Source organism: Rhineura floridana, chromosome 6 (assembly GCF_030035675.1).
Source record: "Rhineura floridana isolate rRhiFlo1 chromosome 6, rRhiFlo1.hap2, whole genome shotgun sequence".
In the NCBI taxonomy this organism is placed as follows: domain Eukaryota; kingdom Metazoa; phylum Chordata; class Lepidosauria; order Squamata; family Rhineuridae; genus Rhineura; species Rhineura floridana.
Window position 1 is genome coordinate 53,960,651 of NC_084485.1, and position 14,260 is coordinate 53,974,910.

The following is a 14,260-nucleotide window of genomic DNA, read 5'->3' on the forward strand; positions in this document are numbered from 1 at the left end:
CCAGCCTGTCATCCAAGCTGCCATTTTTTCCTTCTGTTTACATTTATATCCTGCCTTTTTCCATCGTGGAACCCGATGTGAGATTCCCATCCAGACAATGACCAAACCCAGTCCGGCTTAGCTTCAATGCAGTGGTGGCCTTATGTGCCTCCAGACCATAGCTTGGGACTATACCCTTTCCTGGCTGGGGCAAGAACTGGCCTAGGAGGCCCAAATAACAGTTGTGGGGCATGGGAAATGTGCTCTTCCACCTCTCAGCAGTCCTGGTCGGTGGGGCAGCATTATACACATCTAACTTCCAGATGCCGTAGCTCACTGCCGCTTCCCGAGAAGGAAAGGTGAGGCATGGAGAGCACAGTGTATTGCACATGCACCACACTTCGCTTCCCAAGCCTTGCCTCTTCCCCTCTCTGTAAGCAGCAGTGCCCCTCAGCACCTGCAAGCTAGTCATGCAGTGCTGCCCTGCCTTCACCACCCCACTGACCACTTCTGTTTTTCAGACTTCTGCAGCTGCTGGGCAAGGGTGCTGCCAGATTAGCTGCTGTAAAGGGTGGTCCCTTCTTCCTTTGGCACAGCCTATCCTCTCCCCCCAGCCATGTTGTTTTCTTTCAAGCCAGGCTGGCTCTTCTTTCCTAGCCCGATATGCTGTGAAGGAAGCCAAAAGAACAGGACAGGTCCCACTCCTCAGTGCTGACATATATTGTCGTCACCCCGGAATCTTTTACAAAGGGTGGCCCCAATCCCTTGATTTTCTTGCTGTGGCATTGCTGGCAAAGACTTTAGAGGGGCTGAACTCTTTGACTCCACCATCCCTTGGGTGCACTTCCTGTATTGTTAAGACTTTACAGGACAACTGCGCTCCCGGTACCCCTGCAAGAATCTGGGAGATAGGCATGTGAAAAAGGACAAGCATGGCTAAATATTTTTTGTTCCAAACAATAATGTTTAATAAAATAAGATGTTGTTATGCATGCTGTAGAGTTAGAAGAAGGGACTGAGCATCACCAGAATTGTTAGTGGAAAGTTTGCCCAAGTAAGTGCCCACATCTTTTAAGGCCAAACGAGACATGAGAGGGACAGCCTTGTTTATGCATATGTCTGCACCCTGTCACATACTACCCTTTTCTGCTTCAGGCACCTTTCTCCCCAGCCCGCTCTGATATTGGAAGTAAGTCATGTTGAAATTAGATCCCCAGCCCACTCACACACACCCCACCTTTTGTACACTGGCAGGGCAAATGTATGAACAAGAAAAATGAGGCTGTATCCAACTAAGTTTAATACAGAGTAGACTCACTGGAATCAATGGACCTAAGTTAGTCATGTTCATTCATTTCAATTGGTGTACCCGGACTTGCACTGGAGACAACCCACAGATACCCCCATCATGCCTAGTTTGGCCCTCACTTAGTGCATTCTACTGGAAATAGTGTTTTTCTCACTCTGGAGCCAGCTGCTTTACAAGCCATGTCATGCAGCCTCTAGGTGTCTCCATTATACCAATCTGAATTGATTTTATGAATGTGGTGTTGTTTTAAGCTGTTTTTTAAAAAATATATTTTAAAAAATATTTTAATATATGCAATTGTTTTAACTGTTTTTATATATGTAACTGTTTAATATACATTAATATATTGTAAATCACTTCAGGATTTATTTTGATTATTATATTTATATCCCACCTTTCCTTCAAGGAGCCTAAGCGTACAAAGATGGTTCTCCTCCCTCACCATTTTATCCTCATGATAACCCTGTGAGGTAGGTTAGGCTGAGAGACAGTAACTGAGCTTCATGGCTGAGTGAGGCTTTGAACCGTGATCTCCCAGGTCCCAGTCTGACAACCTAACCACTACATCTTACTGGAATACCTCATGGGAAGTGATTTATAAATGAAACAGATAATAATTGTTGGAGGTGATGTTCAGTGCCAAACAAAATGTGATGTTAATTGCATGAATGCAAGAAATGTGCATTTTTTTTCTAATGTAAATAGACATTGCAGGGAGGGCCTAAGCAGGCCTGAGAACATGACAGGCAGAGAGGAGTGATTTAACTCTTCCCTTACACCTCAGTCAATGTGAAAATCCCTGTTCCCCAGAGCTGCTGATACTTCTGGGAGGGAAGCCAACAGAGGCTTTTCTCCTGGTGTTAATAGCAGCTGTAGGGGATAGTTTCATCAGGATTGTGGTATAGAGGACAGGGTGAGAACCCCTACCTATCTATCATGGTTGAAATCCCCACCCCCAGGGATTATTTGCATTTTTAAAATGTTCATGTTAATTGCTTTCATACAACTGGCATCACATTTAGTTTGGCCCTAACACATTAAATGAGCGGAAACTTGGATGTGTGAGGATTGCCCCAAACTATATCTGACGTGTCCTGCTTCACATTAAGGATTATGGTCCTCTCTGATGACTCAGGACAGATGCTGCAGAGCAGACTTGTAGCTGAGCTGAGCATCCCTTCAAATATGTTCCTTGTGTTTCAGATCTTTGGCATGGTCTTCAGCATGGTCCTCTGCTGTGCAATCCGTAACACAAGAGACATGCTGTAGAAATCACACTACATAGCATTACTTTCACCCCAGGCACTGGAAGATTTCTGGACGAATCTGCAAGATGCGCTTGTCTGCTCAGCTTAACAACTATAATCCATTTTAATTAGTGGTGTTAACCAACTGACAGAGAAAAAAGGGATGTTTGGTGAGCCTGAGAGTTTTGCATCATTTGGATTTAAAAAAAAATTAAGACAAGGAAATATGAAGTGAGCAAATAGCATGGGCTTAAAAATGTCTTTTTCAAGGCAGTGGTTTCATTTAAAACTAAAATTTATTTGAAATATGACTTTGCACATGTGTGCAGGTGATCAGTGCCTGTATCTCCATATTCAAGTACATGTGCCTTTGTTTGTTTGTTGACACAGAGATCTGTATATACGGTATTCCATATGACTGTATGTGTGTTTTGCGGGTGTCTGTATTTGCATGCACATTCTCTTTCCCAAGCTAAATCCCTTTCCAAGTGGCCTCCTCATTGTTGATAAGCCATCTAGTTTTTCTCCAGCCTCTGCAGTGTCCAAACATAGCTAGATTCAATCAATTGGACTGGGGGGTTAAATGATACATTATAGGCTCTGTTCCTGGACAACTCACCTTTGAGGATTTCTATTGATTTCTGTTGGTTTGTTTTTTGGCCACCTGCAGAATTGTCTTTAATCTCTGTAGGCTCCATGGGGAACTCTCTGACCTGCATGAAGAAAAGTAGAGTAAACAAGGTAGCAGCACCCAGTCAAAGCAATTAAATCAATAAGTGCAAAATGAACCTTTCATGTGACCTGTGTTGCCCTGTTTTTGAAAAGAGTCTCTCTCTTTCTTTCCTTCCGAAAATCAGATTGTCTTTGATGGCAAACTTAGTCTGGTTCAGTATACACTGAGCTTCCTAGCTGTTGTTGTTTGCTCTAATAAACACTACTCTGTGTCTATTGATTTAATTATTTTTGATATCCACAAAAGGAAAGGTCTTTTCTAAACAATCAAAAAACTGTCCCAAGTGCATGAAGTGCATCATAATCACACAAGTTGGGGGGAGAGTGGGTGAGAGAGTTCTTTTAGTTTATAAAAATGAGGTGCTGGTACTTATACCTTGATAAAAATGTTGTAGGTGCCAGCACCCAATGGTTGCCATGGGCAGCCAAAAAAGAGGTGCCTGTACTGGTGAGTACCATTTTTTAAAAAAAGCCATATATCCCACCGTTCTATCCAGGGCACTCAAGGTGGCTATAAAAATTGTGCCAGTTCCAGCTGTGCATTAGTATTATGATATTCTGTCACACCCATCCAGTACAATCCTAAACACAGGTGTTCATTTATTCAGGCATTAAGTCTGTCTCTGTTCAGTGGGATTCGCTCTTCGCTAAGTGTGCTTAAGACTGCAACCTTAATGAATAAGGATTATAACCTTGTTGCAGGGGATAATCATGCTAGTGTTCACAACTTATTGTTTGTTATGTGAGCATTTCTGTGCTGGCTTTGCACAACAGCGAAGAGCACAACTAATAGGGAAAGGGAAGGACTGTTGCTCAGTGGATGGGCATCTGCTGAGGATGCAGAAGGTCCCAGGTCCAATTCCGGGCTTGTCCAGGTAGGGCTGGGAAAAGACTCCTGCTTGAAATCCTGGAGAGTTGCTACCAGTCAGTGTAGACAGTACTGAGCTAGATGGAGCAATGTCCTGCTCAGGATAAGGCTGTGCTCCCTACATTAAAAAAATAAAATTGTGTACAATCCAGTCAAACTGGAGTGTGTGCGTAACTCTCCCACTGAACTCAAAAATCTGAACTTTAACTAGATCATGATCCATGATGTTGTTTTTAGAAAGGGAAAGGTTCTTGAAATGACAGGTCAGTGCAGAGGTAGTAGGAAAGGAAAGTTTTGCACTTTGAAATTAAAAAAAAGTGCTGGATGAACACTGCAGTATTGTGGTTGCACTATATACGCATAATCACTGAGGACACTGAACAAATTTTTAAAATTAACCTTAAAATAAATGTTCCCAAGATTTTGCAGGCATGGGGGGAGCAAGAGGGTGATAATGGCATTAATGATGTCCCAGACAATAATCAGTCGGTTCAACACAGCAGCCATGCTAGGAAGCTTCAGGAAAGATGTTTGCACAACAAATCAGTAATAACTATACATTCACTATGCTAAAACTTGGTTGTTTGGAAAGGACTAGAGAGGGACTAGAGGCAAGAATGAGAAACTCTAGGCATTTAAAGTGCAGTCTACAGTGGGCTTTCTTCCCTATCATCTGTGGCACAGTAGGATGTAGCTGCCAAACTAGCCAGAGTTCAATTCGTTTTTAAATGGTGCACCTTTGCCTCCAGTTACCCCTGTATTAGGACTGAAAGAAGTCAACCCAGACTTGGTGCCTGAACAGAGACTGCCGAGTCTGCTGGGGCTCTGTATGTATAGGATCCACATAGACTGCTCTTTCAGGAAATCCTGTCCTTATGGTTCTGGCTAATAGAGTGTGAATCAAGATTTTGGAATGAGAGAAGTAGCATTACAACATCCTTGTTTTCTGTTCATTCTTCCTTCAAATCAGAGGCTGGATTACTGCAGAGCATTTCACCTAGGCTGTACCTATTGCAAAGTCAAGTTGTTACTGTCCAAGGTGTATTGTGGGTTTAAAAGGACACTGTATGCATGAAATACCTCAGGAGTGAGTTTACTGTTTGCATCTGTGATTTGTATTGTTTCTATTTATTTCTACTAAAAAGGTTTCCTTTAAAAAATAACTGGATGGATTAAATCCAGCCAGTCAATGGGAAGCAGTTATGATACATTCCTAATACATCACAATCATTTGGACCTTGCCACTGCGCCCTTGGAACTTTTATATATTGAACCTGTTTCTTTCATTTCAGTAGTCAGAACTCAGGATAACAACATCTGTTCTTTCAGGGTTTTTTTATTATTTAGTTTTGTTTTGTTTCACATGATAATAGGTCATCTAAAAGAACAGATTAACAGAAGAACATGTGTTTTCTAATATATGATGTACTCCATGTACATGAGCCTTTGTTCCATCAAAACATATTCAAAGCATATGAGACCTCAGGGAAAGCCTGCTATTACAGGGCCGTTATTTAAAGTGGAGTGTGCACCCAAGTGTGTGTATCTCTGTGCGAATGTGTGCATGCGTGTCAGAGAGAGAGTGAAAGAAAGAGAGACCCTAAGTTGTGTGCAGCCTTTTCCTCCCTCCTCCCCAAACATAAATGCATGTGCACCCCATCTTCCCTCAGTTTCAGTTAAATGCCTTTATCTGTCTCTACTGCTTAACCCAGTTCAGACATTTAGACACATGAAAATATCTTTCACATGTTGGGGACTAGGCAGTTTCAGGAATGCATGCATCATGCACACAATTCACCTGTCTGACACAAGAGGTCATTTGGTGCTGGCTGCACATGCTGCTAACACCAAAGCCCAGCTCCCAACTTATGAAAGACATTGTTGTGATCCTGAATGGCTCCACAAGACCCTTGCTTCATTGGGAAGCAGACTTGTCTACATTCTAAGTAGTTTTTATCTGAGATTTGCAGGTCAAGGTGATCAGAAATAGCTGGACATTGTGTGTGAGAGAAGGGGTTTATCTTTGTTCAAAAACTGTCATCAATATCAAAATATTTTAAAATGAAGATCTGAAGAATTTCCGCCAATTTTCTATTCAAAAGATGTCTTTTTGGAATTTTTATTCCAAGGAAAGATTGTGTGGGAGGGAGTAAAGCACATTCTGACTAAGGATGGTATATGTGTTCTTTTATTTATTTCTGAACATTTCCACCTTGCTCTTTATTCAAATAATTAGCATTTCCCTTAGCAGACAGACCATTACCTCCATCAGAATGTCCAGAAATGCTCAAATGAAATCAAAGCTGTTCTAAACAGCAAGATGTAGAACAGACATTAGCAAAATCAAGAACTTCTGGGCCTTTCCACAGGCTTCCCAACCCTTTCATCTTTTTAGCGCTGCTTCTGACCCCTCATTTTCCAGTTTCGAGCTTTCTTTTGCCCCTTACAGCTTAGGGCTTATCCATTTGGTTCCCATTTCATTTACTAGGAATGTTGTTCTAATGTTCCCTAGGCCCTGTAATCCAGCTTTCCACAGCATTGTCAGGGTTGTGCTGGTCCTAGTCAGTCCATATACTGATCAGGGACCAATATGACAAGTTCTCCACCCTCTTTGGGAAACATCTTGTGCTCCCAATTTTATCTTTACAGGACCAAACCAGGAGCCCAGGAAGCACCATTTGGATGAGCCCTGTTTTCATTTGTGCACCCATCTTCTTCTTCCTATTACTTACCCTTCCTTACCGGATTTTAGTAGATGAGACGGGAACTGTCCACCTTAATATAGGTTGAAGGGAGAGTTCTTCTCTGCTTTACTCTGGCAGTTATATTCCTTATTCATAGGGGGAACTATGCGTACTCCCCCTGCTATGTAAATGCCAGAGAAAAGCCATGGGCAGCACCAAGTCAGAAATGGCTCCAACTCAGCCACTTGTTAGCTTTTGTCATTTCTGTGAAATGGCTCTGCCCTGTACAGACCTCACCCTTGCCTGCTGAATAGTGCTGATAACTGAGCTGTGGGTTGCAAGCCAAGGGTGGGGATGTAGTATCCACACGGATAGATTGAGCAGTGCACACACCCATTGATAGTGACAGTGGAGCAGCAGGGAGATGCACATGCACACACATGCCATTATTTTAAATTAATGGACACCGTTTGATTGGCATCAGAGTACCAATGATATTTTTGCTTTTCTCTCTTTCATCACTGACTCCATCAGAATTGCCAAGCTTGGAGAAATCAGTCTTGCTCCCCAAATGTCATGTGTTGTTGCTGGGTTACTGCTTTACTTCTAAGTGCCTTTTTGGAAACAGGCCCAAGAGCCAATTCCACAAGTAAAACAAAAACAAAAAACAAAGTCAGACTTAAACTATATTGCTTTCTAGTGAATTTTCACTTCCCTGCATCCCATCATCTTTCTTTCTATGCACACAATAGATATTTCTGTCCTGTCCTCATCTCATCAGCTTTCCAGAAATAATAACATGATTAGTTTGGAATTGTATGTCAGAAATGTAATGGCATCAGGTGCATATTTTCCTGGATTATTTGTGTGTCCCAGAAAACAGCATATATATTAAGTCTTAACAGTGCCTTTTAAAAACTTCACAGCAGTAGCCTTCCCACCTCACCATGTCAGAAATTATTTACAATGGTATATTGAAGGATATTACCTTGAATGTCAGCAAATGCTGGCACATTATTATTTAGTTCTGTCTATCTCTTTCTTAACCTTTATACTTTTCTAAGGTGTTGTACTAATGGTGTGCAATCAGCGAGCATGCTGTCAGTCTGGTTTTGGAAACAAATGTTCCAAACCTCCTTCCAAGCTTCAAACATTGTTACATCCAAATTGGCAACTTAACACACTCGGATGACCGTCCCAGGTCTTGATGAAAGTGGCCTAAAGAATCATGGGACAGGTTCTCCTTCAAATTTAGTAGACCAGCAATGATGCTGATAGTGAACAAGAGCTGTGCGTACTGATCATCATTGCTGGGGTTGACAAATGCCACCTTGGGTTCCTCTAGGAAAATTCACCCTTTTTGTTGAGGTGCTGTTTCTTTGCCTGAAGCATGATATTCTCACAATGAATTGTTTTAATTAAGTTCTACTCTGAGTAGATGCATTTAAGTTAATTAACCTAAATTAGCCATGTTTATTAAATTTAATGAATCTACGCTTGAGCAGGACTAGCATTGAATATCACCCTATATTTCCAAACTCCAATAGGGATTGTAGTGTCTTCCCTAAGAGTGAGAAATTGCTCCTGTAGGGATCCAGCAGGAGCACCAGTCAGATTGAGGTGGTATGGCCAAATTCTCCCAGATGGTTTTAGGACATCACTGCTACTGAGCAAGCAACACTCCCGAAGTGACCAAACAAAGCACATGTGGTCTACCTCAGTACTAGGACCCTTGGCAAACTATGCCATGCTACTTTGTGCAAGGGAGAGGAGAGGAACAATTTGAAGGCCCTTTAAAATACATTTAACTTGGAGGGGGAGCATTTTCTAACTTTTGTCCCTTGTGGAGCCATAGGTACATTATGCATCTTAAAGATGCTCTGTCCTGCCTACTGTAAATATGGGCATTCTCACTAGCAACGGGAATGACTATTTATACTGAGTTCCAGACCTTCTACTGTCTTCAGTGAGTGGTGTGTCATTGTATCTGTTGGAGAGTAGTGCCCTGACAACTCCTGGCAACCTGCAGGGTTCAGGTAAGACCTGACAGAACACAGCACCACAAAATAGCTGTGCCTTCTTTGCTGATTCCCCATTGGAAACAATTCTTTTATGTGAACACATGTTCAGTTTCTAGTAAAATGGATGTTCAAAACTGTTTTTAATTCCACCTCTTAGAGACTTCATTAACTCTTGAAATGTTTGTAGAAATGTAAATAAACATTGTTCTCCTTCCCAGTATGGCTGATATCTGACAGCATCAGCGCATCAAATTGCTATACTGGGAAAGCAAGTATCTTCACTATCTAGTCATTTCCCCTGGCTGTAAATGTTATTTGCACTTGTTTTGTTACTGAAACATGTTCTAGTTTGGCCTGCTTTCTGAATGCATTTTTATCAGCCTTTCTCTACTGAAGTTGATGCAGAAATCTAATAAAAATAATAATCTGAAATAACAGTAGCAGGCTGTCTCTTTTTGCTAGCCAGTATTTTAATGCACGGGATCCTGACTGAATTAGCTAGTTCGTTATCCCTTCGGAGTGACACTGATCTCTTGTGGCGGGCCGCAGCTGTAATTGGCACGGATTTTGCAGCTGTGACTGCAATCATCAAGATTTTTTTTAAAAAAATCCTCCCCCTATTTTACATAACTTTTTTCGTAATTATTTTTTGCAATGTTTTTCCGCTCCACCAAAAAACCATGTGGAACACTAAGATCATTCACTTAACTGACCTAAAAATTATGCAGTGTTTTTCTCCACTGCCAAAAAACTAAGTGGAATGCTGTCATTTACATAAGTATCTATGAAAACAATTACGTAATTTTTGCATCCCCCCAAAAAACACCTGTGGATTGAATCACCCAAAAACATGCGCAGCAGATCAAATCGGCAAACACCAGAGAAAGCCGAAACAAAAAAAAGGATGGACTGGTAAAGAAACAATGGACTATCAAAATGCATGCGGATTGGCACCATGCAACAAACTCCATCCCTAATTACCACTATCAAAAAAAACCACCCCATCATCTGCCACCTGGGCAACCACTCCATTCTGCCTAATGGTAGGGCCAGCCCTGGTTACCAAAGAGAAGGAATGCACTAGGGCTGGGTATCTTCAAGGTTAGAGGCCAAATGTGGCCTTCCGTGTCTGTCTGGCCCTCTAGACTCTCCCAGGGTAAACCTCAGCCACATACCCTGTCCCTTGGCCAACCTTTCACCATCCCTGCTTTGCACCTTCTTTGAGCGTTTTTGCCTTGCTGGAATGTATCCTTGAGCTCTAACAATACCCTTTGCTTGCCCGGATGGAGTATAGAGAGGGGTATGTAAGTATATGTAAAACTAGTGCACAAAAGTAAAAATTATATTTGTTGCTCCACCCACTTTTGCCTTTGGCCCTGCCCATCATTGGCATGTGACCCCAAGAAGTTGCCCAGAAAGCAATGTGGTCCTTGATCTGAAATTTTTTCCCACCTCTGGTATAAACTATGGGCATGATTATGCATGCTTTCTCTCATTGACTTCAGTGGAATTCAAGTGTTACACATCAGTGTACAGAGCTGCACCCAACAAAAGCAATTCAATAGTAGAAATAAACTTGCATACAATCATCTCAGATTTTCAAGGGAAAAAACAACTTTTGATGTAATTTTATTTATAGACCATCTTTCTATACATATTATGCTCAAATAGGTTTACATTTTTTTTAAAACTGATAATCAATAAAACAAATAGATTCAAAACAATGTATCACAACCCACAGTATCAAAACAGGACATTTTTGCATGAGGCAAATTGTTTTGGAATTTTTTGTTTGTTTTAGGGCTAAACACATTCCACCTCTGCAGCTTTTCTTGCATAGAGACATACTGTGATTGAAAACTCACCTGGTTGAGTACCTTCCTTTTGCACAGCTGTTAAAGGTACAGGAGCCCTGACAGTAGAGTTGGGGAGGGAACAACCCCAGGAAGAAGGGAACATTATATGTAAGTTGTCACTTTCTCATTCCTCCCCTGGTTAGAGCTGAGTATCTAATAACGCTGAACTGAAGGCTAGTCTGTTCCAAGGTATCTGGCATTATGCTGAGATGAGCAACTGCCTGCCCTACAAACCAAGTTCCTGAGAAGTTTCACATTACTTCTCCTGGGGACCTCTATTGCTTCCTCTGCTGCTAAGATACAGCAGGCAGGAAACCTTTGGCCCTGCAGATGTTGCTGAACTGGCCCTTCCATCAGCCCCTGCAAGCATGGCCAATGGCCAAGGATGATGTGAGGTGTAGTTCAGCAACATCTGGAGGGCCAAAAGTTCCTCACACTTTTTCTAAACTGAGAGGTAACAATTTGGGGTTGTAGTCACCTAAGTCCTACTTAGAGTAGACATGCTGAAATTAATGAATCTAAGTTAGTTATGTCTACTCTGAGAACTAGCATTGAATATCACTTTTAAGTTTTGCATGAAAAGAATTCCTTTTTCTTGTGAAAAAGAGGGCAGGGCTCATGCTAGCTACACTTGCCTAAATTCCCTCTTCTGGTCAACTGTTAAAGGTACAGCTAGGAGCCCTGTCCTCTTTTCCCCTGGCCACCCTAGAGGGGAAAGGCAGTTGCAGCCCCAGAAAAACACTTGACATGAAGCCAGAGGCATGTATTCCATGGCTGGCCTTATGAGTGAAAACAAAGCTGCCAGCAGATAGTTAATTGTAGTACTTATTTCTCTATTTTGTAACTAATCAGTTACTATTAGGGTTGCTAGCCTCAGAGCCTGAGAATGATTCTGTATCTTTAAGAGAAGAGAAAATTCAACCAAGTGCAGGTTTCTTGCCACACTGTAATGGGAAAAACCACAAGGTGGAATTCTCCCTTCCCCCTGCACAACTTTTAAAGATACAGAAGACCTCTTGAAGGCTGGGCCTGACAACCAAGAGGTCTTCTGTATCTTTAAAATTTGTGCAGGGGGAAGGGAGAATTTCACCTTGTGGTTTTTCCCATTACAGTGTGGCAAGAAAACCTGCACTTGGCTAAATTTTCTCTTAAAGATACAGAATCATTCTCAGGCCCCGAGCCTGGCAACCCTAGTTACTATAAATTTAATGGAATTTGAGGGATTCAGTGTGCCAGGCATGCACATGCCACCTAGGTTTCCCATGTAGCTGCTTTTGGGCAGTAACATCTTGTCCAAGGAAGCAATGCTGCATTTGGAAGCTTGTGCAAAAGTATGCATGTCCCTTTGGGGTGAAGTCATTATAATCATTAATTTAGTCCTAGAAACCTCACTACATTTCAAAGGTACACATGTTTTGCTGAATTAACAAAATTACTGTTTGGAATTTACCACCAGCTCATGAACTATGGATATGTGTGCTCTAGGGTTAGCCAAATCTGCAGCGGTGCAGCTATGTCCCACTAATTTCAGACCCTAAAGTTAGAGGTCTTCTCAGAGGATGGGGCTTTAGATGACCATGTGTAGTACTTCAGCTGTGAAAGCACACAACTGACATTACTCCCTGCTCAAGAGCATCACCATTCCATGCTTTACAGCTGCTTCTACAGTCATGTGTTCCAGCAAAAACAAACACGTGTTTTCCAACCCTGATGGTAAAAGAGAAAAACACATGCAGCTTTTTAAAAAACTCACTTAAATATCATCATCACATGACTACAGAAATAAGATGGGAGTTTGCTTGTGCTGTTCGGATGCTAAACACATTAAGAACATAAGAAGAGCCTGCTGGATCAGGCCAGTGGCCCATCTAGTCCAGCATCCTGTTCTCACAGTGGCCAACCAGGTGCCTGGGGGAAGCCCGCAAGCAGGACACTCTCCCCTCCTGAGGCTTCCGGCAACTGGTTTTCAGAAGCATGCTGCCTCTGACTAGGGTGGCAGAGCACAGCCATCATGACTAGTAGCCATTGATAGCCCTGTCCTCCATGAATTTGTCTAATCTTCTTTTAAAGCCGTCCAAGCTGGTGGCCATTACTGCATCTTGTGGGAGCAAATTCCATAGTTTAACTATGCGCTGAGTGAAGAAGTACTTCCTTTTGTCTGTCCTGAATCTTCCAACATTCAGCTTCTTTGAATGTCCACGAGTTCTAGTATTATGAGAGAGGGAGAAGAACTTTTCTCTATCCACTTTCTCAATGCCATGCATAATTTTATACACTTCTATCATGTCTCCTCTGCCCCGCCTTTTCTCTAAACTAAAAAGCCCCAAATGCTGCAACCTTTCCTCGTAAGGGAGTCGCTCCATCCCCTTGATCATTCTGGTTGCCCTCTTCTGAACCTTTTCCAACTCTATAATATCCTTTTTGAGATGAGGCGACCAGAACTGTACACAGTATTCCAAATAAATAAATAAATGCTTTATTTTTCTCCCCCATGAACAACCCCTCACCTCATGACCAATTCATCAACTCATTAATAAACAGTAAGAGGATCAATAGCTCATAGGTTTTATTGACATGTTACAATGTAATTTAGCTGTCTCACACACACAAGCCCTGCTTATTATTGTTGTCGTTTTCCCTACGATTTCCATATTTTCAAGGCTGCTGGTGGCAGGATAAAGTATATCTTTCTGATTTGTATGCGAAATAAAGGCATGCCACATTAGATGAAAATCCCCAGAGAACGTTTTATTAATAGACAATATGGAAATGTAAGGATTGCTCCTGAGACTGAGGAAAAGGCATAAGGAGGTAAGTAAACCAAATACCCACCTAGTCCAGCATCAGAGCACCCTGTTCTCACAGTGCCCAATCAGATGCCAGAACATACGTGCAATACTTCTCTCACACTTGGGCTCCCCTGCAACAGGTATTCAAAGACATGCTGGTGGCAATCTATAGCCATCCTGGCTAGTAGACATTGATAGCCTTTTCCTCCATGAATTTGTCTAATCCTCTTTTAAAGCCCTCCAAGCTGACTGGCCATCTTGAGGTTGCAAATTGAAGTATGCGCTGTGTAAAACAAAAAGTTCCTTCTCTTGTTTGGCCTGAATCTTCCAGCATACAGATGCCTTGGATGGCCCCAGGTTTTAGCATGGTGAGAGGAAGAAAAATCTCTCTGTCCAATTTCTCCATACCATCATGCGTCATTTCATTCACCCCTGCCACGTCTTCCCCTTTTCCTTACAAAGAACAGAGAATGAGAAAACCAAAAAACGGTCACATGCTGAGAAGAAAGAGTGAGGCAGTGAAAAGAAAATTAACGGTGAAACGGGTCTAAACGAAAACGCTTTGAATTAAAATTGTATCATACAACAACAAGCTTTTCTGGAAAAGCAACCATTTTAAAAAATGGGTCAATTTAGCCCCTGCACTATTTCAAGCAGGGCACACTTTCTGTAGGCTAATGAGGGTGGCAAAGAGAATGAGCTTAGCCGCTTCCTGTCATTGGGTGAGCTGCTGGTAGCTGTGACCAATCACCATGCGTCTTTGGTAGAGGCGGGA

At 42.0% G+C, this 14,260-nt stretch overlaps 1 protein-coding gene across 3 annotated transcripts in view; it reads left to right on the forward strand.

Annotated features, from left to right (window-relative positions):
• TSPAN2 (tetraspanin 2) overlaps positions 1-9,275 on the forward strand; it is a 111,972-nt gene extending 102,697 nt beyond the window's left edge. For 2 of the 3 annotated variants that reach the window (XM_061631902.1, XM_061631904.1), the window contains exon 8: positions 2,492-9,275. In XM_061631902.1, coding sequence (XP_061487886.1) covers positions 2,492-2,557 — 66 coding nt within the window. In that variant the 3' untranslated portion in view covers positions 2,558-9,275. Of the gene's footprint in view, positions 1-1,694; positions 1,773-2,491 lie in introns of those variants that run through there. The other variant, XM_061631903.1, reaches the window with a different exon arrangement.
• Positions 9,276-14,260: the final 4,985 nt, after the last annotated feature.